At 42.3% G+C, this 27,548-nt stretch overlaps 2 protein-coding genes across 3 annotated transcripts in view; both read right to left on the bottom strand.

The window, feature by feature from the left end:
* LOC144933438 (BTB/POZ domain-containing protein 3-like) overlaps positions 1–13,058 on the bottom strand; it is a 51,187-nt gene extending 38,129 nt beyond the window's left edge. The window contains exon 1 of one of the 2 annotated variants that reach the window (XM_078858185.1): positions 12,870–13,058. In XM_078858185.1, the coding sequence (XP_078714311.1) occupies positions 12,870–13,009 (140 nt within the window). In that variant the 5' untranslated portion in view covers positions 13,010–13,058. The remainder of the gene's footprint in view (positions 1–12,869) is intronic. The other variant, XM_078858183.1, reaches the window with a different exon arrangement.
* Positions 13,059–13,630: 572 nt separating this feature from the next.
* Positions 13,631–26,605, bottom strand: PPP1R36 (protein phosphatase 1 regulatory subunit 36). The gene is made up of 11 exons (XM_078857909.1): positions 26,357–26,605; positions 22,040–22,104; positions 21,026–21,112; positions 19,838–19,953; positions 19,639–19,708; positions 18,147–18,245; positions 17,570–17,710; positions 16,709–16,751; positions 16,197–16,402; positions 15,665–15,865; positions 13,631–14,985 (listed from the first exon to the last, which is right to left on the bottom strand). Exons 1-11 carry the CDS (start codon positions 26,372–26,374, stop codon positions 14,835–14,837), a joined length of 1,197 nt encoding a protein of 398 aa, XP_078714035.1. The 5' UTR covers positions 26,375–26,605; the 3' UTR covers positions 13,631–14,834.
* Positions 26,606–27,548: the final 943 nt, after the last annotated feature.

The following is a 27,548-nucleotide window of genomic DNA, read 5'->3' as shown; positions in this document are numbered from 1 at the left end:
CACTTATATACAGTACAGTGCTGTATATATTATAAGAGCAGTTATTCAATTCAACACTCCAAGTACGGTGCTGTTTGTTTTGTGTGCACTTTAATTAATACAAGGAAGTTACGGTACTAATTCCGTTTTAAATATGGTACACATAGAGTATAATTCATGTTCAAACAACACTTAATTATAGTACTGCAACTTGCATCTAAATAGGGGGATAAGCTCATTGTGGTTAACTCATAGAAAATTGGCTTGGCACATGCCAAAAGTGGCTCGCATTTGTTAAAAAATCATTCTCTTTTTTTTACTGCCTAAGAGCAAACCGACACAGTTCCAGTTTACATCACCATATTTACCTCCCAACATGGCATTACCTCCCAAGGTGATATACATTTCGATTGGATCATTAATCTGCTGTTCAATGTGCATGTGACAATTCACCTCCAGAGTGATCCGATGAATTTTCAAAATTCAGATTTACTATTCAATTTAATCATTCGTGTTTTTCCGTCTTGTTTTTACTGTCCGATTTGCAGTTTCTCTTATTGATTTCGTTTGTACAGTTTTACTCAAATAAATAATATATAAATGTTACTTAATTTGTATTAGCAATTTGCATATATTGTAGGTAATCAATGTGTATGTGCAATACAGCATTTGATGCACGCATAGGTGAGCCTAAGAATCAATTTCATGCCATGCATGTCACATGCCTGATGTTTGTGGTGTATTTTTAATAGACAAAAGCACAACACTTAATGTAATGGCTTGCCTAGAGCCTTCAATAATTAATCCTGACATTTTTTCCTACCCCTTGTGGAATTGCAGATGCAGTTCAAAATGCAATATATTCCATTAACGCCTTTCTCTTTTGTCTAGGTCATTTCAGTTGAGAAAACATTCCGGTGGAATGTAAGCTCAAAGGCATCAGTAATTGAGGCTTCGTGGTCTGGTGGACATTTAACCAAATTTGAAGCAAATGCAGCACCTCGAATGCCATCGCATACATACATAGCATACCCAGGCAGAGTATGTATAGAAACCTTCTTGAGCACATACACATACTATTTGCTGCTGTGGATTTCCACGTGATAAGCCACTTCGTTGAGCTATCATTTGTGGTCAGGTCGCTTCTGAAAAATAAGCTAATGGCTCAGTGGACCTTACCTGGTAAGAATGTTTTTTTATGAGTATATATATTTTCAGTGATTTGTTTATCTTTCTAATACTTATCATTCATATCATGGTTTTTGTATTGTTTGTTGTAACGTTCTGACATGCCCCTACTGGGCATCTGTGAAAAACAGCTTTATAGCTCATAGGATTCTCTAAACAGCACAACATGAAAACACATTCGAAGGTCTCTTAGGATTAAGCACAAACGCCTCTGGTTCTGCGTTAAACTGAGGCACTTGAACATCTCGCTACGGTGGCAAAATGTTAACTACCTCGCCTGGTATACAGGAGATTGTGGGTTCGATCCCAAACATGACGCCTGTATATTTGGAGTTTGTACATTCTCTGAGTGGCTGCGTGGATTTTTCTCCGGGTCCTTCGGTTTATCCCTCAAAATTTAAAATCAACATGCGTTTTGAGCATTTGGCTGCCATAAATGTCCACATTATAAGCCACTTCGTTGAGATATCATTTATGGCCAGGTTGCTTCTGAGAAAAAGAGCTAAATAGCTCAGTGGGCCTTACTTGGTAAAATTAAAAGTTTAGTTCAGTTTTAGAAATAGGGTTAGAAATAGCGTTTGAAACAGAAATGTGTGAAGAACATTGGAATATTTTGTAGTGTTCTTTAGGGAGGCAATGTGCAACTCACATGTCCTTACTATGGGAACCTCATTTGCCAGTAAAAATATGATAATTGGTTCTTTACCCTTCTATCTGGCAACAAAACTGACACCTTTTTACAAGGAGTCATGTTTGCATAGACCGCAATACCTGCAGTCATAATACAAACAAAAGAACATAACTCTGATAATGTGCACTGTCCTTAAAGTTGATTGATCCACACCCGAGACAGCTTTCCTTAGAGCCTAGTCTCATATGGGTTGGACCAGATGACGCCGAAAGGCGCACAACTCAAAGACAATGCACCATCAGAGTATGAGAGCTCGGGGCAAGCATCTACACTATGGGAACCTCATTTGCCAGTAAAAATATGATAATTGGTTCTTTACCATTCTATTGTCTTTGAGTTGTGCGCCTTTTGGCGTCATCTGGTCCAACCCATATGAGACTAGGCTCTAAGGAAAGCTGTCTCGGGTGTGGATCAATCAACTTTAAGGACAGTGCACATTATCAGAGTTATGTTCTTTTGTTTGTATTATGACTGCAGGTATTGCGGTCTATGCAAACATGACTCCTTGTAAAAAGGTGTCAGTTTTGTTGCCAGATAGAAGGGTAAAGAACCAATTATCATATTTTTACTGGCAAATGAGGTTCCCATAGTGTAGATGCTTGCCCCGAGCTCTCATACTCTGATGGTGCATTGTCTTTGAGTTGTGCGCCTTTTGGCGTCATCTGGTCCAACCCATATGAGACTAGGCTCTAAGGAAAGCTGTCTCGGGTGTGGATCAATCAACTTTAAGGACAGTGCACATTATCAGAGTTATGTTCTTTTGTTTGTATTATGACTGCAGGTATTGCGGTCTATGCAAACATGACTCCTTGTAAAAAGGTGTCAGTTTTGTTGCCAGATAGAAGGGTAAAGAACCAATTATCACATGTCCTTGTTATACAAGAGTACAGCCAGGTCATACTGCAGCAGCAGACATGGTCCAGAATAAAAAGGTCTGAAGTAAAAATGTCGATCTGGGGTTAACTCAGCCCATCATCCCTGCTGTGTAAATACATTAATATATATTTTTAAAATTTTCTTGCTGTGGATTTCACACCTGGTGATGATTGCTTGTGTTGCAGTCGAAACGTCGTGAGAATTTGATTGTTTTATATTTTAATTATTTTATTATTTCCCTTCTACGTGACTTTACCGAAAGAACCAAGAATATACATTAATACCACTTTGTGAGAAGTGGTTGTACTTCTGGATAAACCTTCATCCATCGCCATCAACATCAGCCATGTTCTAGCCATTGCTCCTCATGTCATCACCATTCCTCATGGTCCTGTGATGAGCTGAGCCAATCTTATCACTTCATCTCCAAATTGCTTGCAGCTCTGCATTATGAAACATAATGTAACGTTTCGGCTACAACGCAAGCAGCCGGCTGCTTGCGTTGTAGCCGAAACGTCGTGAGAATTATTTTATTTTATTATGTTTTATTTTTATTATTTTATTACTTCCCTTCTACGTGACTTTACCGAAAGAACCAAGAAGATGAATCCCTGCAGTCACGAAAGCTTTAAATCGAAATATAATGTAACTGTATTCTTCACACAGCGTTTTACTACAACTCTAATGTTGCTGTTGTCAGCCTCTAACTTCCACTGTTGGGCTAAGGACTATCACATTTTTTTCCATTCATTCCTTTCCTCAGTTGTTCTTATCAAATAGTGGCCTACAAATGATTTGACACCACACACCACGCACTAAAAATGTGTAAATGAATGCAAATATTAAATAATTCAAAGTAATTTTCTTTGCGAGATAGAATTCTCAATCCGTGATTATAAACAAACACTGGAAAGTACATAAACTATGTATGTACTTTACAATAATATGAATTGATTGAGTCCATGATAATGCCTCCACTGCAATGAAGACATATCATACAATATATATTAAGAATTGGTAATTATGATCGTGATTTACCTTAATGATATATTTCTTAAAGCAAGAGGGCATGCAGGCAGGATAAGGAGCCATCAGTAATTGCCCTTGCAATCACAACCTGCATTTAAATCTTGGCACAACTAAACTTGGCTTTGGCCAGCCCATCAGCGGCTGGCCCCCCGTGGTTCTTCGTTTCACTGTGACACAGGAGCGCTGTGCCAGTTGGGAGGATGGCGATGATTTTGCAGTGGGTGGTAGCAAACAAAAAGAGGTCTCCAACCAAGGCACATCCCAATTCTACTAGATATCCATCAACACTTTTGCGCGCGACAAAAGATGGCACAATGGGAAGTAGTCACAACACTTTGAGAACGAGACAACAGAAAACCCCTAAATCAAATCGCGGTAATCTAACAAATAGATAGAGCCTTGACTATTGTTTCATATTTAGAGTGCGCAAATGACTGTGAAGAGAAGCCGTTTCTTAGAAAGATGTCATGAGCAAGAACAATGAATGCTTCAGTATAAATACTAATCATTTACAGACCTTTGTCAGTCTACGGCTGGATGAAGGCCTCCCCATGCTGTGTCGTTCATGGGGGGTGTTTTTGGCCATACTTTACAACGGTGGTCAGTACCGATGGGTGAATGAGGGTTCCAGGATACGGTTCAAATATCATCTGCCACTGACGTTATTGATAGCCTGGAATCAAAGACAGTTTCATAAAAGCATAGTAACCACTGCACCACTACTCCACCACGGATTGATAAATGCATCAATAACAACATTACATTTCACCAATCTGAAATATAATTCCAGACGTCTGAAATTAGTTATTTTGGAGCAAAGCCACAATAATGACTTCAACAAAATGCGAACTGGTCTATTTCTGGCTCCCTGTGTAATATGAAATTTGGAATTTAGGTCTAAATGTTTTTGTGATCAAAGCAGACAAAAAGCAGTTTATCTTTAAAAGTAAATATACATCATGAGTGCCCCTTAGTCGAAACCTAGTGAGTCGAAAACAGTCAGCTGGCTTGGACAATTAAAACACGGTGCAAAGGAACCCAGACGTTAATAAGCATAGGGTACAGTCCTGTGGTTTGCTGCAATTCTTGAAGGCTAAGATCAACACACAATATACGTACCGATTCTGAATGCCAGCCTAGAAAAAAATATAACATAACGCAAAATCATAAAACCCTGTTGTTTGCTATGCAGTATTTGGTTACAAAATCTAGATAGCGTATTCTTCATAGAAACACGTCCATGGTTTTTATTCCAAGCCTCTGCATATTCTCCCACCCTTCTGTAAGAGTTTGCAGGCAGCTGTTGAAGTACTACCGTTCATTGCTTTAATTGGAAAGAGGCCAAGGCAAAGCCTGCAGTGCAGCATTTTCTCCAATGTGAATTATTCATCACATTCTCACAGCAGGTCGCCGTCAAACAGAAGAAAACACACAACAGTCCATAAACACATCAATCCACATTGTGCTGAAATACTGAAGCTTTATTTCTTGCATGCGGCTGTGAAATTGTTGGGTTACCCTGCTTCCTAAGAAAGCACGCACATTTACAGAGCCAAAAAAAGGTGACGTGGATAAGAACGACCTGTTGCTCATTAGAGTTGAGTTTTATATTTAATTGAATTTCTGGAACTTGGAGCGAGCTCTAAAATTACTGCCACATCACATGAGTTCAGTGTCCTGGACAGCTGAAGTTCTGCCCTTTGAAATGGTTTAATGTCATGCGCACTATAAACTATTAGCTGTGTAATTATTTTCTTGTAAATGTACACGGTACGTCCATTTATAGAATTGTAATAATCAAAATCTGCAATGGATTATGTGCTGTATTCATCACACCATGAATCCTTTCGGAATGAGCAAATGCATGTTCAGAAGAGCAATCCCGAATTATACAGATTTACAGTTGTACATTACCACATCACGAAATTACAATTTAGAAAATCAATGCTTTGAAAGCAGGAAATTATAAGGATTTGAACACTGCAATTACACTGCAATTTTACTTTGTAGTTTTCCCCCAAGATATGCTGGTGTAAAAGCACACCTGAGGTACAATACAGCACTCTATAGTGCTGTATTTTAACACAATGCTGTAATAACCAGCAAGTAATTAAATTGGCACCAGGGGCACCATTGGCTGCATTTCATTTATTGATTTATATTTCTTAATCTTGATTGCTAACATATAAAGGAATGCAAATGGCGCTGAAAGATTCAATTGAAAAAAAACACATTATGATTATCTCTTTCATCATCAGTACATCAAACAGACATTAAATTAGCGAAGGCAATTGTTTTTTCCAGTGCTGCTACCACACATGAATCGACACGTTAATTGTTTAATGTGATACGGTACTGCAATCGTGGATGTGTAGTCATGGTAAACAAGTGTTGTACAAAATGTTTACAGGGGAGCTTTGACCCAGTGCCAGCCACCATGTGGCCAGGTCATTCTCAAAGACTCGTGATGCTCAATTACACCAACTCTCTGCAGCAGTCACCGTTGATAAGCGTGACTGGATTGAATGATGTATCCATGATAATACTAAACCGGATGAAGCAGTTGTTCTTAACCTTTACTGCAGCCTTGCATCCCCTTTGGTTATCAATCGTTAAACAAGTATGATGTTAATAGATATGTAGGTTTTATGAAACAATTAAGTTGTATTTACGTGCCCGTGCTAAATTTGTGTTTCGTTGATTTAGCTTCTAAAAAAATGTGGCATGTCTCGCACCCCCAGGGGATGTGTGCACCCCAGGTAAAGAACCACTGGTATTAAGTATCGTATCAAATTGGTAGTGGCTTACCAACGCCATCCACGCTTAACCCACTTCCAAAAATGCAATGAAATCAAATAATCCGCATCATTCCAATGAAAAGAAGGAGCGAGCCATTTCATCAGTGCAGCTAAGTGTTATTGCTCACCAACACAAGATCGTGCAGGGCGGGCACAGGATGGAATCTCAAGATTAGCAATTACCTCCCCGAAAGTGACTTGCCAGAATTCCACCTCATTGGTGTCCACGTGACTCCAAAAGGCATCTTCTAGACGGGGAAAAAAGTGACGTGTGGGCTCTGGGCTGTCATACCTACACATTCTGAAGGTTGTCCAATTCTTGCACCTAGAGCCCCCTACATATTGAGCTCACAAACTGCACCGTGAGCGTGTTCTCTCTCAGTACGCTTGACGGAATGCTCCAGAGGCACACACACCGACACTGGAAGCCGAAGAAGTACAACTGTGCTTCCCTCTCAGGCAACGAGAAATAATATCTCATCACCCAATCAAACAAAGGAGAAACACATTCCTGCGGAGGGAGCTGGTAGGAACGTTGGGTTGCTCGGTCAATGGCCAGGGTCCACGGCCAAGGTTAACGGCCTGGGTCAATGGCCAGGGTCAACAGCAAGGGTCAACGGCGGCGTGGCGTAATCCGCAAATATGGCCAACTGTAAGGGCGGGCACAAGCCGGCGTGAGTAGGTTAAACGTTGAGTTTTATAAGGGCACCACGGGGTGACCAGCCCCTCCCCACCCAGCCCCACCCACCACCCAGCCCCACCCAGCCCCTCCCCACCCTCCCCTCCCTCCCAGCCCCTCCCAACCCTCCCAACCCTCCCCTCTCCACCCAGCCCCACCCCTCCCATTTTTGGATGCACGACGGACGGACACAATAATCCCTTGTGGGCTGGTGTAACCAGGAGGTTACTACCAGTAAAAGTGATACTTAGCAGTACAACTAGAGGTATTGGGCTTATGTATTAATAGAGTAGCATAGTATGTTTAATACTGTAGTGACAGTACTAAACAATTATTTCCACTATTTCTGCAGCATTAGGGATTCATTCATTCATATAGTTGTGTACTCTCCTCCAATCAAAGTTACCCTTTTCTCAGATAAAGGGCAAGAACTGCCGAGGTGCATGACAGGGGGAACCAGGGTAGTGTCCCCACCACTCGCCCATGCATTTCACGTTAAAAAAAATCAGGCAGTTCACTGGAGGTCAATCTGAGACTGCATTACGTGATTAAGGTCACAAGGTCCAGTTTTTTTTGTTTTAATGGCACAAGCTTTTCGTGTAGAGATACACGTGCAAAGTGGGTAGTCGTACAAAGATATAGGGCAAACCGGATGCAGAATTTTTTATTTCATTACCAACATAGCATTACGCAAATGGTGAGATGTTCACTGTTTAGGCCATTCAGATTGTTACGAAAACTAAGAACTTTCAAGGTCATAGAAATCTGAAACAAGAGACTGCAATTGTGTGAACTGGACTCCCAAAGTGTCGTAATGCAGCTCATATCTGCTTGAGAAAGAAGCATTTTACTGTGTTTTGGTCTAAGCAACAACACATAGCATATATAGACAAATAATTTGCACGAGTATAATTTACAGGAGTAGAGTATGCAATCCTTTACAATAGCACAAACCAAATGTAATGTGCCATACCGATGCAGCAGTTCCAGTGATGGTGGTTTGAGTAAGCGTGGTTATTATGGGCTATACTTTTGGGGGCTAAGGTTTAATTGAATGCTGCATGTTGCATTTAGATATTTTTTTAGATATTTTTCTTCATATGCAGTGCCATCTTTGCATATCGTAGTGCAGTATAGTAATGTACTTTGTAGTTTAACACCACGTTATGATTGCATCTCCATGGTACGTATACGTAGATTGCTATCCACTACCAAATGCAAAGGGGTAAATGGAGTTTGTAATTAAAACTGACTGTACGAGAGATGAGATACAGTTCTACATTTCAAGGTCTCCGGCATCAGAATCTCTCTCGGAGCAAACGGTGTAGATTCAGTGGGCAGTTATAGAAAAACAAACTAGACAGCGTTAAATTATTACTCCATTAAAAAAGTACTTGTCCATTGCTATGGGGATAATGAATGTGCTGCTTATAAGGCTGAGAGTTATGGATTTCAGTGCAGCAGCAGCAGGATGAACTAGCATTGGGTTCAAGCTGCATGTGAACTGTGTTGCACTCTCCATAAGGAAACACAAATGTGGGAAGCATCACCCCGTAAATGCACACGTCATTGTTTTGTTGTGACGTAGTAGTTTCAGGTGTAACAGCAGTGCTCGCCTCGTTCCATTCATCAAGGTAAAATCACCTTGGGTTCAACCGATACCTGCTGTCTATTTCAGGACCCAACCAGCCAATTCTGTGTGTGACGTGGACACGTGGATGGATGCGTGGATGCCCACCAAATTTACTCCCTCGATCTAAGGCAGCCTGCTTTGGTTAACACAACCCTTGTTGTTGACTTCACAGCAAAGAAATACTATAACCGGCAAAGCATTCTCATACTCTATTTGCGGTAAAGTCACGTAGGTAAAAAATAAAATTAATGAAAACAACTAAATTAAATCACGTCCTTTATTTTTTTACCCACGTGACTTACCGAAAAAACCAAAGAGTATGAACCCTTGCAGTCACTAAAGCTTCAAATCTAGAAAGCATTCTCAGTTTAACACGTAGGCTTTCGCAACCAATATTCACCATAAGGGTTTTTTGGGTTAGATCACGTAAATATGAATGTATCATTAAACCTGACGCAGCCAATTCTTTGCTAGCCTGATGATGCGAGTTGTAATTACTGGCGAAACATCGTCGAATTGTAAATGTTGTGAGTTTACTCTCCAACACACCGGTGTGCTGTACTAGTAACGAATTGGCATGTTTGGTTCACGTGACAAACCTTACTAATTAATACCTGTTACCCGTATTCTTGTACCGGGAATTTTAGTTTTCAGGTCCATACGGTGCACAGCCGTTTCAATACGGGCAAAAAACTAATTTTTGCCGATTTGTTTGTGTTTCTCCTTTGTGATGGGACGTTGTAGGATGAACGTTGAGCTTTATAAGGGCACAGGGTGACCAATAAGGTCTTAATTGGTATGTAATAAGCTAGGCACTGATAAGGGGTTGACATGTATGCTAATTGGCTGTGTCGGGTGGTGACAGGTTTAACGACACATTTATATTTACGCGATCCAACCCAAAAGACCTCTTATGGAAAACATTCTCAATCTGCAGGAGCTGCCCTCTCTCTTGGGCAGGTAATTGTCACTAAATGGAAAAAAAAATTAAGTAAATTCATGTGCACGTACAAATTGAGATTGTTTTGTTGGGGTTTCCTTTGAACATCCTATGAAATATAATTTTTGTATGCAACATCACCCTTTGATGTTTAAATAATATGCAATTTTATCACACGGGAGGTGTGCTTGAAGAATTTGTGAACTTAAGCTGCAACGGGCTTGAAAGTGGAGATCAAGTTCTCGTTTGAATTTGTATTCATAAGAACCCAAAGTGACAAACGATGCCTCATTGCTCTAGATACAGGTTTGCAATACAGTACTGTATGTAGTAACCAACTTCACGACATGTTGATATTTCAATTGGATCCGTGTCCCCAATAAACATGCAACGCTAAGCCAACGCTGGCATATTGTTGGAACCCTTGACCCCAACGTTCCATGTTTACCGAGGTCTCCATAGGAAAAATCCCATTCAACTGTGCAAATACAGTCGTCACATATTAATGTCTATACTTAGAGCATCAAGAGTGCTGTGCTGTACCGCATTTCTGCAATGTAGAAAGGCACAAAAATCACGTTGCCTCTAGGCAGCATCGTTATGCGTGTTGCCGCTGCAGTAGTGTGCTGGAGTTAATATCATAATCCAGGCACATGTATCCTCATCAGCATAATTTAACAGGATTAGGCAGTATGAAGCCAAGTGCTGTAAATGCTGCATATTAATCCTCAACAGGCTTGGCGTGAAATCATCACATAAACAAGCAATTGCTCTGTTGAAAGTTAAGAGTGTTTTCCTAAATTATTAACACTACAAGTTTGGGTGACTTTGGTACATGGCTTTAAGCCAGGGACCAACCACGGTGGCTTCAAAAGAGTGTTTGTACGAGCTTGTTTTTAAAGGGATTAAAAGCCATTTAAAAACTCTGGCAAAAGAAAAACCCACGTGAGAAGCTACCTTGTGTGTGTGTGAGTTGTTGATGTTTGTTGAACTCAGCGAGGCATGCCTTAGGAAAAGGGTGGCACGTGGTCGTTGCAATGTATTTACCAAGCGAAGCTGTGAAGGATGCAAACACCGTATTTAAGTTTCACTAAAAACTCGAAGCATTTCGTAAATAGCACCGCCTTCAATGAAAATATAACCAGTCAACGTTTCAGGCAATGCCCCTTCTTCATAGCAATTGCCCAAAATGTCGTCTGTTATATATGTTACCGTTTACGGCTGTGTTATTTACGAATGTGTTGATGTTTTATTGGATATTGTGTGCGTGTGCACCACTGTCACTCGCAGCACCATCACCCAAACAATGTTTTCGTTTATTTTCACAATGCTGAATCGAGTACAGCACTACACAATGCAATTCTAACTACCGTGCAGTAACAATTTGCAGCCGCTTGTCAATCCACTGCTGGATGAAGGCCTCCCCACGCAGATATTGAATCACACTTGAACCACAGTGGCCATCTGCGGATTTGGCAGGTCACCGGTCCACAACCAGACATAGCATGAAATATGTACCACACATGTAATGTATAGGTACCGTGCTGTGTTTAAAAATGTGGAAATGCCAAAACAATCGCATTCTGCAGGGCTCCCAGCGGGTTTCCGAATGTAATTTCGTTCATATGCATGATTAACACGCACGCTGTCTGCTATTTCAAAGGGTGTGCTGTTGGAATATCTTTAATGTCCAAACAGCGGATTTCACATGCCCTCCACCCTGGAAGAGGGCTCAAGCTGCTGACCGCTCAACAAAACCAACATTCGCCCCCCCAACTTTGATTGAGCAACCCGGGTAGCAACCTTTGGAAGTGACAGCCATCACCCCAGAGCCAAGCCAACAATCACTCGAGGTCACGAAACACACACGCCACTCGTTCTCTTGTACCAGCCGACCCGTGGTATATAGACAGAAGAAACCCCGTCACATTAGCAAGAGTGGCACAAGTGGGAAAAGCGTTGGGGGGAGGGGGGGCAGAGCACAGGCATCAATGATGATGCATTATCACAATAATGCCCCCTAAAATATCCCAACAGCTGCACCAGCAATAGGTGTCTTCTAACGTGGCTCTGGGGTCTGGCACAGCTGTCGCTTGTCCACGCCTCCCCTCCGCCCGGTGGGCACAACAACTGGGCACGCACGGGCAGCTGAGGAGGCTATTTCAGGCCACACGTGGCCACAACGGGTGGAGTGGGTGGCCACCGTGGGGGCCACAACGGGCAGAGTGGGTGCCCACCGTGTTGGCCACAACGGGCCGGAGTGGGTGCCGACCGTGGTGGCCACAACGGGCCCGAGTGGGTGGCCACCGTGGTGGCCACAACGGGCGGAGTGGGTGGCCACACATGGCCACAACGGGCGGAATGGGTGCCCACCGTGTTGGCCACAACGGGCCGGAGTGGGTGCCGACCGTGGTGGCCACAACGGGCCCGAGTGGGTGGCCACCGTGGTGGCCACAACGGGCCCGAGTGGGTGGCCACCGTGGTGGCCACAACGGGCCCGAGTGGGTGCCCACCGTGGGAGCCACAACGGGCGGAGTGGGTACCGACCGTGGTGGCCACAAAGGGCCCGAGTGGGTGGCCACCGTGGTGGCCACAACGGGCCCGAGTGGGTGGCCACCGTGGTGGCCACAACGGGCCCGAGTGGGTGCCCACCGTGGGGGCCACAATGGGCGGAGTAGGTGGCCACACGTGGTGGCCACCACAACATTCGTCGAGGCAAAACAAGCCACGGGGATGGGTGCCACGTCGTGGCCCAAAGCTGCCCACGGTTAAACTGCCTCTTCGCAGTCGTTGGGGAGGGGGGCATGGCTCTGGTTCACCGTGAATTAACTGTGATGATGATGACGGTGGTGGTAATTATTGTGACAAATAAAAGTGGTCAGTCAGAACTTCTGTAGTGACGTCTCGTTGCACGCTTATGGTCAAACCAAGGGAGAGATGGTTTCGTGGCCTAGTTGAGGCCGGGCTCGGGATGACAACACAAACAAAACGTCTACAGCCAGCGTCGTCAGAATCCCCACATCACACCACCCCTGCCACTTCTGCAGGGCGCTTACCTGCTGGAAGGGTTAGTGACACAGGGAGAGTGTCTTGAGGGTGTTTCCGCAGGTACAGTACTTAAAAAGAGGACCGAATGTCCTCCGCTCAACAAACGGTACGGGGATTTATTTCGCCTCGTCTCTTGCTCTTCCACCATTTCCTCTTGAAACGAGAGCTGCTACTGCACCCCAGTGCTCCGAGTGTGAAATGCAGGGATATCCGGCGCCCCGAAGTGTTATAAGGGGCCTGCACTGCCCCCTAGTGGAAACACTCGTGATATTCATAACATTGATGTCCTTTAACACGTAGGCTTTCGCGACCAATATTCATAATACAGTACATGGGTTTTTTTTTGGGTTAAGATTCGACACCGTCTGGTATTTCCAGACAGTCTTCCATTCAAGTACTTACCTCGTTCAACCCTAAGCTTCCAATATTGGAGATCGAGTATAGTCGTGGTGATTTGGAGATTTCTCCCTGCAGTGTGTGAAACATCCCCAATACACCTGCCCATTAAAAAACTAATAAAATGTGATTTGTATGCATATTACCGTTATTGGTAATTTATTCTTTGACATTTTCAATTTTTTTCTCCATGACAGAAATTGGTTTTCATTCGGCCTAATCCCAGTGAATGGCACCCTTTAACTAATTCATCAATCCATTAGAAAGAGGTGACACTTCGTATCTGGAGTGTAGCCTTAGAGATGGGGCAGGCTTATGAGAAGTTGCATACAGGATGCGGTGCACTTTCATAATTTAACACCATAAAATGTATTTCGCAATTTTACCAAGGTGCAACATCACATCGAAATACGAGAATGGTGGAAGAATACCATATCGTACGATTATTATTTGGTATATAACACAATGGCATTAAAAAGATGTGTAAGCTATGCCAATTACTGTAATGAGTAAAATTATGTAGCATTATTAATGCGCAATGTACACTGGTAATCTGGCCTGGTGGCTCAGCGGTAGATTAACAAGCTTACTAACACAAGCTTACTAACACAAGCTTACTAACCACAAGACTGTGAGTTCAAATCCTGGTTGAGTGTTACATTAACACATCATATCTCTGATGATAAATGACTTCCGCTTTGTGGGGAAGCCAACAGTTACATGTTTAGCTTCATAATTAGAATGCTTACTGTTTGAGATACACAGGGGGAAGTGCTGTTGTTTTTATCCAAAATAACCAATTGATTGGCACCCCTCACAAACATTTACGGCCTTCGGCCAGGAAAGTCACAAAAAAAATTCACACGAACGACGCATTCATGCAAGTACCCGATGCTCCGTTTTGATGTTTTCAAATGAAACATCTAAGAATTGTATTATGTTTTGAATTCTATAATTGTATTTCTTAATTAAAAGCTTATATCATTTTACATCTGGAAGACTTCATTGAAAAGGACATTTCGTGTGGATTTTCTTTCGTGTTTAAGTAGATGGCCTTGCTGGGGGTTCGGTTCGATGCGAACTTTCACCTGTTTGGGATTGCGGGATCGAGATAAGGCGACACAGAGCTGGCTGTGCGAGAAGACCGCCGTCTGCAGATCGATTCCAACATAATCAAACGTCTGTCCCTGCGCCTCCGTCGTTCATGCAGGGGGCGCGTAGGTTTGCAGCGCCCCCTGCATGAAAACGACGGAAAGTGCAGCGTTCATCACAGATAAAGTTGTGCGCTTATATAAGAGTATTAGGGGAGTGACCTTTGAGAACATGTATTATGCAATAACAACCTCTGGGCAATAATTAGAAAAAATCTGGAATTTGTTATATAACCTATTGCCTAAAATACATTTGTAAATAATTAAATCACAGGTCATTTTAATGCAAAGTTTTCAGCCTGTCATTGTGCCTTCTTAAACCCACAGGCATCACTTGGTGGTGTAGGAGTCAAATTGTCCAACTTTATACGAAATATGTTTGTGACAAGGATGATGCCCAAATGCCTGAATTATGATGCTGACAGTTCAGGCTAGATCTGAATCCCCTCCACTGGGTCCTGCAGTTTCCTTAGGCACCATCTCCAGCTCCTCCTCCTTTCCCCACTCCTGCTCTGGCTCCAGTGGCATCAGCGTGCTCACAACAAACAGGCTTAGTGGTTCCCCAATGATGCCCACCCTGCAGGCACAGAAGATGAAAGGAACCAAAATATTGCATCATGGATAAGTAGCTGAATAAACATGACAGAGAAACCGTGCATTACACGAGTCTATTTGTGTTTACCCTAAAAAATGATAATGAGTGACTCAAGTCTGAGTCCTGAGCTGGCACTTCACCTGTGATAAAAGCAGGATCTCAAGTGTCACTAATAGCTCTACATAAAAAAATACATTCACAATAGAGGTGCTTATTCACTTAATCTTACAAAACTCCTACTCTGAGATTATATATACATATAAACATATAAACCATACTCTCTAGTAGGGCATGTGAGAAAGTGTGCTGCTCGCGTGACAATAAAAATGTAATTTAAAAGGATCTCAAAAGTACTGTAGTTTGATTAACTCTTCTTTTGCGGGCAATTCTCTTAACACATGGGGTGTGCACTGCTCTGCAAGAGCTCCAACTGCATAATTTATGCCACTTGGAATAAATTTGGGAAAAAGATAATGAAAAAGAATGTCATCACACTTAACCAGAGAAGACTCATGCATAGGGTTTATCGCTTAAAAGGTTTAGCACTAGAGCTTACTGACATCCATGCAGTTGAGACTCATTATGAGGGATGTAAATATAGGAAATGGTCCAACTATAATACTATGAACTATGATATAAGCATTGTGAAATAATAACATACTTAATTTCTGGGCATTCCTCTGCAGTGGGTATTGTGCTGATCCCTGGAGCTGTTGCAGGGAATGTAGAGGTATGGACAGGCAAGCGGAGTGGCTTGAATAGGTAGAGGGACTCCTCTTTGGGTGTCGGTAGGAGAGAAACCAATGCGGGAGATCGCTGGGTTACAACGCTCATTATGGCCGGACGTTTTGGGTACATTTTTCTGAAAGAACAAGACGAACAATGGTAAAAGGTCAATTATGTTCGCATATGCTTAACCTATTTTTAATACATTCATTCTAATGCTGCACGTACTGTATACAAAGTAAAAAATATTCACCTGTAATATTCTGTGGTTACTGTGATATCATATACTGTATGCATAATACTTAATCTTAAAACAGGAATCAATTAAGACAACTTAAAATATACGTACAGATTATAAATAATGTAAACTGTCTTTTCTTGAACAATCAGGGGACCACTTTTCATATATAATAGCTACCCATATTATTACATCAAAGCTGATTGGTTGGAAGCCAGAAGATGTGCACCTGAATTCTGCCTGTGTAATTCTTCTCCTGCCCTCAGGCCCTGCATTGCAAACTTCCTCTTCCTCCTCCAGGTCATCCTCACGTGCCCTCGGGGCTAAGTTGAAGGCATCTGAGCGAAGCAGCCGGCTCAGCTCCTGCTCAATGAGTTCTAGGTCTTGCCGTCGAAAGGTCACCCAGGATGCCAAGATGCACAACTCGTACAGGTACTGTGTGGTGGTCACAAGCATGCACACATTTTAGGAAATCCAGCTTTAAATATTGTCATTATAAACACAGTTTTTTTTAGCTGCCTGACATATAATGTATATGTTAGACAAGCCTAAACCCAGCAAATAAAAATAATTCATAAATGTTCAGTGCTTATCATAAGTGTGCAGTGCTTATAGGCAACTTCTGTAGATATTTCTTTACATTGCTACTTGTTTTACATTACATGCTAACTTCACAGGTAGTTATTTTGAAGTTACAGCAACGTGCCACTGGCAGTGTAATAAAAAAATGGTAATCCTGACCTCATACATGTTTCTGTCACTATGTGTTGAAGAAGTCTTTTTCCTGCAAAATATTTAATAGACAAAGGAAGTTTTTTTGATATATATACATTCATGCAACGATTGCTTCAACTATTGTATATCTCGAACATTTACATTCAGTCTGATTTAATTTTGCCACTCCATAATTTTCAGCTGGCAACTCTTCAGGTTTATTATCTTAGGGTAATATCAAAAGTAATATTGCTTAAGTGCTATATTCAATGATTAAATTTACAGTATGAATGTGGCACGCATCCTATGAGGTAGTTTAAAAAGTGCATGTGAAGCTCATACAAATAGATCCAAATGATGTTTTATCCTTCCCTTTGAAATCAATATATAACTCTATATCATGTCTCATCCTCAGGTTGGATCGCTTGTGTGGCCATCGAAACGTCGTGATCTATTATTATTTTTCTACGTGACTTTTCCTGAAAGAACCAAAGGGTATGGATTCCTGCAGTCACGAAAGCTTCAAATCAAGATTCAATATCATTGGTTAAAAGCAGATAGAAAGCGGGCGCCAAGATGGCAGGGCGCGGAAGGGCAGTCATGCTTATGGCAGAAACATTTCCCCAGCATTCCCCCTTTGTACCATGAAGGGTCATAGGGGAACTAATTCCCCCATACTTGAATCACTGCTCAATGGCACTGATAAGAAGAACATATTTTTTAGAATGCCCCGATGATTTTCTTTCACAAGGAGCAGAGCACAATGTCTTATTTTTTTTACAATTTGAGTCAATTATGAAAAATAAGTCTTGTTTTATAATTAAGCGGACTCATTCAGAATATCAAGCTTCTACATAGATACAACCACAGGCTTGGTGCGAGGCTCACGAGCCACAGGCCATGTGGTGGTGCCGCTGGAGGCCGATGCCCAGCAGCAGCACGCAGTAGGTGCACGCCACGTGTTGGTGAGCACACGCCACAGCCTCCAGCACCTCCGCCAGCTCTCGCTGCTCCGACGCACTTGGCTCTCTGTGGCACACACCAACAGCGTAAACAAAGACACCAGACACAGTGAAATGTCATTTACACGTGGAGTTCAGACATAGTGTACACACACACGCACACAACAATGCAGATTTACACATATATAATTATGTATTGTGAAAGTGAAAATCATTAGTCAGATATCTAATGTACGTATGTGGGTTGATAGTACATTATATTTACGGCACCATTGATGACATTGCAAATACACTGAGCAGTTTATTGAATGGGTCTGGAATAAATACGAGCGGACAGCCCAATGTACATGTTCTGTCTCATGCAGTTAGCATTCCTGAAATTCGTTATGTTTGAATTATACGTGACTTATGCATGCTAATACACATTATATGCCACTCAACGAATGAAATGTAATTTATCTGAGTGTTTATCGAGATTCAGTGTAATGTAATGAGCTACGTACGCCATCAGGGGTTTTGGTCGTTTTTCAAGTGCAATTTTGACAAAGAAACATGACATGTAGCTTAGAAGAGATTTCAAAAAATCATCAAACTGCTGGGTCCTGCAACAACAACAACAAAAAATCAACAAATTATATATTTAAAAAAACTGTGCTGTATAATTTATTGAATATAAAAATTTTAAAGTTATCTAGTTTTTCATAAATATGTAATGACTATAGAGCCTGCATGCGGTGTGAGGGATTAGTGGCCACGGGAGGTAATGACAGCTTACAGTACGATTGCACTAGTGGCCACAGGAGGTAATGACAGGGGAGTCAGTTGGGAATTCGAAGGGACTGGTGGCTATGGGAATGTTCGAGAAGGGAGCGTGGTCACGTGACGGAAGAGGACTGTTCTGCCTCACGGCAGGGGTTTTGCCTCACGGCAGATGGGGGGGGCGTATGTACACAGGAATTTCCTGTTTTTGATGCTAATTTTGGTCACGTGACCAGGAAGTTGCGATTTAAGATTCCCCTTCAACCACGCGGGCGTCGGCCATTACACACATAATTCAAGATGGCGGCACACATCGAGTCCCAATGAAGCCAGCCACAATTGTCCATTGTGGGACTTTAAGAAACATTGTCTGTAAGTTCGTTGATGTTTTTTTATTGGCAATGCTGTTATAATGTTAGAATGACCGTTATAATGATGCAAATGCCTTTATAATGCTGTTAAATTGTTATGAAAAATACGAGGCCTAGTTAATAACGAAGCCTGCTACTTTCCTTATTGTGAATGCTACTTGTAATGTAATAAGTCGAGTCAAACTTGTACCCAAGTAACTATATTGCGATCCTGAGAGCAAGGATCACGAAATATCTCATCCACAATTTAGTGTTATGTGTAATACTGTACATTTGGGGTGCAGTGTGATGAATACACGATGTGCCTTTATGTAACAGCAGCTAATGCTCTTGTATAGTTATTCAGTGGTAATGTAGGGGCCTGGTCCATCCAGGATCTATTGTTTAGAAACATGTTATCTAAGACAATGTTATATTGCTGTGGTGTTCATTCATTGTTGGTGTTTCCGGGTATTAACAGATGCTGTATCTGTGCTGTTTTCTTACCAGTTTTACCTCGTTAAAATCAATAAATGACGTTTGGAGTTGGATGTTCACCCTGGCTCCGAGGGTTTATTGGATGCGAGGTTAACTACTCAGCTAGCGGTGCAACACAGTGCACAGCGAGGCCGAGACAAGGACGGTCGAGTCTGCCGGTGGAGCGAGCATCCAGAGTCAGCGAGAATGATCGAGAAGGGGGGCGTGGCCTCGTGTTGATTTAAAAGGGAGATGCGCGGGAGACTTCCGGCTATTGCAGTGGGGGTCTCCGCCTGATGTCAAGTGAACGTGTCTTCAATAAAGTGCCATCTCAAGATAAGTGTGTCAAGTCGTCATTACAAATGTATAAAATAATACTTTTAACACTTACAATGGTATTCATACTTACATTATCATATCCACAAACGAAGGTGACAACTGGGCTTCAATAGTTTCTTCCAAAGTGCTGAGTGCAACATCTAGGAGCAGAGAATTGATTTATAGATAATTTACAAATCCCTCAAAAGTAATGTAGAGTATCGCGGTGCACATCGTCAAGAACCATGGTGCAACAAATCAAATAATCTAAGCTGGCGTGTAATCCCCACATTTCACATGGTGCACTGTAACAGTGTCAGACTCCTGCTGGGACGCAGGCTGCAGGGAGCCACCACCAGGGTGCCACCCAGTCGAGCTGCTCACACTTCCTTCATCCGTCGATGCTCTGTGGAGACATGACAACATGACAGTGACATCATGTTTCACCAAGAATCTTTATAAGTTAATCCACCCACAATCGTTTATAACTTTAAAAAAAATAGCATTATGAAAATAGGTTGTCCTATACAAAGACTGGTGCTTGCCAGAGGAATGTTGAATTAACATCATCAGCTCAGGGTTGCCAATGGACACTGGCGGAGCCAGTGGGGGGGGAGGGACGTGCCCCTCCCCCCAATGATCCGATCGAAATCCCTAATTTCGATCGGATCATTGGGGTTTATTAGTAATAAATCGGCATTTTGCGACCCCCACTGCCACTGTGTAGCATATTATTATGTGCCAGGGACTCTATGAGATGATAGGACAATAGTCTGAGTTCATAATTGGCAATAAGTAACGGAAAAGCAGTTATAAGTGACTCCCAGAATTGTGTGTAGTTGCGTATACAGTACACGACTTCCCTGAAGGCAAACACCTTCAGCGAGCGCGATGCCGATCACACAACGCGGTTCGAATTCGACCCTCGATCGATGGCTGCGCCATCGCCGCACACACGTCGAATAAAAAGCAAGGGACAAGTCCTTACTTACTAACAACTCCTATAATTTTTCATTGCTGGAGGGGATGCCCCCCCTACCTGAAAATCCTGGCTCCGCCATTGCCAATGAAGATGTATGTTTAACTTCTTTCGCACCGTACATAGCCAACCGTGCTAATCGGAGGTGCGGATGTGAACTTCTCAGTATTCTTCTATAGAAGACATAAACTTCTTCTCTTGAGAGCTCTGCTACAGATCTGCCCCTTGACCCTGAGCATCTTCTATGGATTTAAATTAAAACAATTAAAACATACATCCTGATATAATTCCACTGCTGGATGAGGGCCTCCCCATGATATTAATAGTTCAATGCACTAAACACTAGGCAGCTGCTTTAATCCTCTCTATGGATATGCGTCTCTAACATGGACAGAAGTGACCCTTAAATCTTGACTTAAAGCTTTCGTGACTGCAGGAATTACTATTCTTTAGAGCTATAGAAGACATAAACCAAATAATAAGAAGTGACCCTTCTCACCTGTCGCTGTGCCTCACCCCAACCTCTCGCAGCAGAAGCCCCTTGTGCCTCTTTTTCCTCTCTTTCCCGTCTGGTGATGCGAAAGCACTGCCAGCACAAACCTCAAGTAAGCAATGGGAACATCTCAAACTTGACTTAAAGCTTTCGTGACTGCAGGAATTCATATTCTTGGGTCTTTCGGTAAAGCCACGTAGACAGAAAAAAATTAAAAAATATATCGATGTTTCGATCGCAACACAAGCGGTCGTCTTCAGGAAAAGGGGGATTATCTTCTAAAGACAACTGCTTATAATGGTTTGAAATGGACATAGCCCAAATGCCAGCAGCCAATGCCAATGAAAGTGGTGGGCAGCATCCGCGGCGGTGGTGGGCTTTCCACCAATCAGAGGGCTGCCAGGCAAAAATTAGCATGTCAATGCAAGATCGCCGAGCCTTCTACACGGTGAGTGCACCAAGGTGCCTATGTTAATGTGAGAGATTAGCATGTTAATGGGAGATCGCCGAGCATCCTCCATAGCGAGCGTGCCAAAGTGACTATATTAATGTAAGAGAATAGCATGCGGGATCGTGAAGCAGCCGCCTCGAGGATGGCGCGCGAGGTAGCTGTGTTAGTGAGAACTTTAATCTGTTAATGTAAAAAATCAGAGGGCCGAAAATAACAACTAACATTGGAAGGTGGTAGGCTGGAACATCACAGCCAGTTATGACTTAAACTGGTTAAATAATAACGTCCTTCCAATGATTGTTCAGTTTGTACCCATCTTCTCGGTTGAAAACGTGCCTGTGTTTAGATATCTGGATAGCTTCATGAACGAATCTTTGATAGCCAGTGGGTTTACAAAGTATCTTCGTCTTGGAAAAATCAATTTCGTGTGTGCCCACAGCATTAAAACAATGATCAGCCAGGGCTGAGGTATTGGTCCTTATAAACATTTAAAGTGAAGAGAAGTTGGCCATAAGTGACACAGGGTACAGAGAAGACACGATTACAGGTAAGACCACGCTGCCAGATACCTCACGAACTCCAGAGACTTTGTCTCATCCCTCCAGCACCAGCGTCCAGGAGCACACATTGGGGGCTGGAAACACAGTCCAATAAATCCATGAATCAACACATTTACACATCTACACTCACACTATTGGGCCACACATGGAATGTACGTGTACCATCTCGTTGTCAATCCACTGCTGAATGTTTTGGGCCTGTGCTCAGCAACAGTTTAAAAAAAACTAGAATTTCGGTGGCCTATGGCCACCTTGTTCTAGCTCGTGCAGAGGGCTTCTCAGCGCTTTCGCACCTCTACAGTCGCCCCCACTAATGTCCTCTTCCCCAACCCCCCATGTGTAGTAGATACTACTGACTCTATTGTGTGTAGGGTGTGTAGTAGACACTACTGACTCTATTGTGTGTAGGGTGTGTAGCAGGGGCGGTTTCTTCATTAGGGCGATTGGGCGACGCACCACCAATGTCATTCAACCACAGAGTCACGCTAGCCGTCACTGTCAGCCTCTGGATATAGTCAAATCAGCGTCATGTCACGTTCTGTGGAGTACCGCCTCTTTTTGGGCGATTTCACTACGGCTGAGAATCGCCCCGAGTGGCCCCATAGACTTACATTCAAAGATGTTTTTTTTCGAACGGGGGCGCTGCAATGCATTCTCTATGGCTTCCGGGAGGGCTCGCCCTAACGTGCTTACGTCATCATACGTGTTAACGTCATCATACGTAAGCACGTTTCATCCAACAATATAATTTATCGCCACCTAGTGGAATCTTTAATAAAATAAACGTGAGTGGTTTGTTTTAATAGTGAGTATAGAAACAAACAAGATGTATTGTTAGAGTCACTTTATTTTTCATTAATATTAAAGAAGTGAAGTTGCCTTTACATGCTTAAGCTGTTAATTTATTCATTGCATGGGTGGACCTTATCCTTATCAATCATCCAGACATTTGCCCCCCCCTGAGAGATTTTGCAGGAGCCGCCACTGGTGTGTAGTAGACACTACTGACTCTATTGTGTGTAGGGTGTGTAGTAGATACCAGAGGTGGGACAAAGTCATTGTTATGCAAGTCCAAGTCGAGTCGCAAGTCATCAAATTCATGACTCGAGTCTGACTCGAGTCCAAGTCACATGACTCGAGTCCACATCTCATAGGTGGGACAAAGTCATTGTTATGCAAGTCCAAGTCGAGTCGCAAGTCATCAAATTCATGACTCGAGTCTGACTCGAGTCCAAGTCACATGACTCGAGTCCACACCTCTGGTAGATACTACTGACTATTGTATGTAGGGTGTGTAGTAGATACTACTGACTCTATTGTGTGTAGGGTGTGTAGTAGATACTACTGACTCTATTGTGTGTAGGGTGTGTAGTAGATACTACTGACTCTATTGTGTGTAGGGTGTGTAGTAGATACTACTGACTCTATTGTGTGTAGGGTGTGTAGTAGATACTACTGACTCTATTGTGTGTAGGGTGTGTAGTAGACACTACTGACTCTATTGTGTGTAGGGTGTGTAGTAGACACTACTGACTCTATAGTATGTAGGGTGTGTAGTAGACACTACTGACTCTATAGTATGTAGGGTGTGTAGTAGACACTACTGACTCTATAGTATGTAGGGTGTGTAGTAGACACTACTGACTCTATTGTGTGTAGGGTGTGTAGTAGATACTACTGACTCTATTGTGTGTAGGGTGTGTAGTAGACACTACTGACTCTATTGTGTGTAGGGTGTGTAGTAGATACTACTGACTCTATTGTGTGTAGGGTGTGTAGTAGATACTAATGACTATTGTGTGTAAGGTGTGTAGTAGACACTACTGACTCTATTGTGTGTAGGGTGTGTAGTAGACACTACTGACTCTATTGTGTGTAGGGTGTGTAGTAGACACTACTGACTCTATTGTGTGTAGGGTGTGTAATAGACACTACTGACTCTATAGTATGTAGGGTGTGTAATAGACACTACTGACTCTATAGTATGTAGGGTGTGTAGTAGACACTACTGACTCTATAGTATGTAGGGTGTGTAGTAGACACTACTGACTCTAGTGTATGTAGGGTGTGTAGTAGACACTACTGACTCTATTGTGTGTAGGGTGTGTAGTAGACACTACTGACTCTATTGTATGTAGGGTGTGTAGTAGATACTACTGACTCTAGTGTATGTAGGGTGTGTAGTAGATACAACTGACTCTATTGTTTGTAGGGTGTGTAGTAGATACTACTGACTCTAGTGTATGTAGGGTGTGTAGTAGATACTACTGACTCTATTGTATGTAGGGTGTGTAGTAGATACTACTGACTCTAGTGTATGTAGGGTGTGTAGTAGATACTACTGACTCTAGTGTATGTAGGGTGTGTAGTAGATACTACTGACTCTAGTGTATGTAGGGTGTGTAGTAGATACTACTGACTCTAGTGTATGTAGGGTGTGTAGTAGATACTACCGACTCTATTGTGTGTAGGGTGTGTAGTAGATACTACTGACTCTATTGTATGTAGGGTGTGTAGTAGATACTACTGACTCTATTGTGTGTAGGGTGTGTAGTAGATACTACTGACTCTATTGTGTGTAGGGTGTGTAGTAGATACTACTGACTTTATTGTGTGTAGGGTGTGTAGTAGATACTACTTACTCTATTGTGTGTAGGGTGTGTAGTAGATACTACTGACTCTATAGTATGTAGGGTGTGTAGTAGATACTACTGACTATTGTATGTAGGGTGTGTAGTAGATACTACTGACTCTATTGTATGTAGGGTGTGTAGTAGATACTACTAACTATATTGTGTGTGGGGTGTGTAGTAGATACTACTAACTATATTGTGTGTGGGGTGTGTAGTAGATACTACTGACTCTATTGTGTGTAGGGTGTGTAGTAGATACTACTAACTATATTGTGTGTGGGGTGTGTAGTAGATACTACTAACTATATTGTGTGTAGGGTGTGTAGTAGATACTACTGACTCTTGTATGTAGGTGTGTGTAGAAGATACTACTGACTATTGTATGTAGGGTGTGTTATATTACTTACCGTTTAATAAATAGTGTTGCCTCCAAGCTGCGTGTGTGTGCACCTAATTCGAACCCATTACACTACTAACTCTATTGTGTGTAGGGTGTGTAGTAGATACTACTGACTCTATTGTATGTAGGGTGTGTACTAGATACTACTGACTCTATTGTATGTAGGGTGTGTAGTAGATACTACTGACTATTGTATGTAGGGTGTGTAGTAGATACTACTGACTCTATTGTGTGTAGGGTGTGTAGTAGATACTACTGACTCTATTGTATGTAGGGTGTGTAGTAGATACTACTGACTCTATTGTATGTAGGGTGTGTAGTAGATACTACTGACTATTGTATGTAGGGTGTGTAGTAGATACTACTGACTCTATTGTATGTAGGGTGTGTAGTAGATACTACTGACTCTACTGTGTGTAGGGTGTGTAGTAGATACTACTGACTATTGTATGTAGGGTGTGTAGTAGATACTACTGACTCTATTGTGTGTAGGGTGTGTAGTAGATACTACTGACTCTATTGTATGTAGGGTGTGTAGTAGATACTACTGACTATTGTATGTAGGGTGTGTAGTAGATACTACTGACTCTATTGTATGTAGGGTGTGTAGTAGATACTACTGACTCTATTGTATGTAGGGTGTGTAGTAGATACTACTGACTATTGTATGTAGGGTGTGTAGTAGATACTACTGACTCTACTGTGTGTAGGGTGTGTAGTAGATACTACTGACTATTGTATGTAGGGTGTGTAGTAGATACTACTGACTCTATTGTATGTAGGGTGTGTAGTAGATACTACTGACTATTGTATGTAGGGTGTGTAGTAGATACTACTGACTCTATTGTATGTAGGGTGTGTACTAGATACTACTGACTCTATTGTATGTAGGGTGTGTAGTAGATACTACTGACTATTGTATGTAGGGTGTGTAGTATCTACTGACTCTATTGTATGTAGGCATATGCCTTCAAAAGACATTTGTTTTTTGGGAGGTCAGCAATTTTTGGAAGCCTGTTGAATCAACTTTTTACATACCACAACTGGGGAGAGCACTTTCTATAACCTTTTCATTCAGGCCTCCTGAAAGGATCTCATAATTTAGGTGACAAACGAAACGCTGGGCTTTCATAATAGATGTAAAAAAAGGTCACCGGACCAGATCCTGCACCAATAACAACTCCGACACGTTTGTAAATAACTCTGCATTTTAGAAAGAACGAGTATATAAGAGGCGACGTTTCGGGTGAATGACCCTTCCAGGAAGCAACAAAAGTTGGGGCTGTTACTCACCTTCTTCACCTGCTCCATCACGCTGCCTCGATCCCAACCAAACTCGCTCCGACTGCAATCCCTTTAATCCGTTCGCTCACATTTGCGGGCGAAACATCTCTGCCTATCTCTCTCGCATCCCACGAAGCCTCGACAGCCAACAATCCCGTGTTGTCCACTCAACAATAGCAACAACGAACAACAATAAAACACAACCGTGAGCGTCGAATGTATATAACTAAAAAATATATATATATCCGACTCTTGTTGACACGGTCGTTCCCGGGCAACCGAGTAGCCTTGCGTCATTGCGGAGGGCATCTCACTCCGATGCCCCAACCCCCTTCCCATTGTGACCGCTGCCACGTGAATTCCCAGATAGAAACTTGATAGTAGGTTTTTACCCTTTTAACTGGTACAAAACTGACACCTTTATTCAAGGCATCATGTTTGCAATGACCACAACACAAGTAGTCAAAAAAAAGAAGCAACTCTGATAAGGATGATAATATGCACTGTCCTTGAAGTTGATTGGCCCACACAGTGCATATTATCATCCTTATCAGTTGCTTCTTTTTGTTTGCTTTTTTGACTACTTGTGTTGTGGTCATTGCAAACATGATGCCTTGAATAAAGGTGTCAGTTTTGTACCAGTTAAAAGGGTAAAAACCTACTATCATATTTTGCCACTGGTAAAAGAGATCAGATAGAAACTTGTTAAAGTTCGCTCCTATCAGCTGTAGAGGGCATTTATCTGATTTTAAGCACGTATCAGCGGGCTTGTATTTACCTTGGTTTACGACTGTTGTTCCAATCTCAGTTTTGTTAATTGTGCAAGACGTTAGCCATTAAAGATCCTGTGCTCGTCTGCAATTTCGATGCCGTCTTTGTGTTTGTTGTGCTCCAGCACCACGGGACCTCCCTTGTAAAATAGTCGGGCAACTTGGCTGATCGGGATTGTCGGTAACAACTCAAATAAACCCAAGTCTGGTACGTACTACAAGATACACTGGAGTGATGAAAACAATAAAAACACAACTGTTTATCAACAAGTAATATAATGCAATGTGTATATAGTGTTTTAGCATTGCTCCTTTTCTGTTAGTCTTAAAATGTTATCATTAAATAATGCTATACTGTACATTACACTATTGAACGTCATCACCAACTGGTGGACTAGCTGGGGGCGAATTCGTAGAAGTTGAACAGATTA

The sequence above is a fragment of the Lampetra fluviatilis genome, chromosome 7 (assembly GCF_964198595.1).
Source record: "Lampetra fluviatilis chromosome 7, kcLamFluv1.1, whole genome shotgun sequence".
NCBI classification, from domain to species: domain Eukaryota; kingdom Metazoa; phylum Chordata; class Hyperoartia; order Petromyzontiformes; family Petromyzontidae; genus Lampetra; species Lampetra fluviatilis.
Note: the sequence above shows the minus strand (reverse complement) of the source record. Positions and strands in the feature narration are given on the sequence as shown.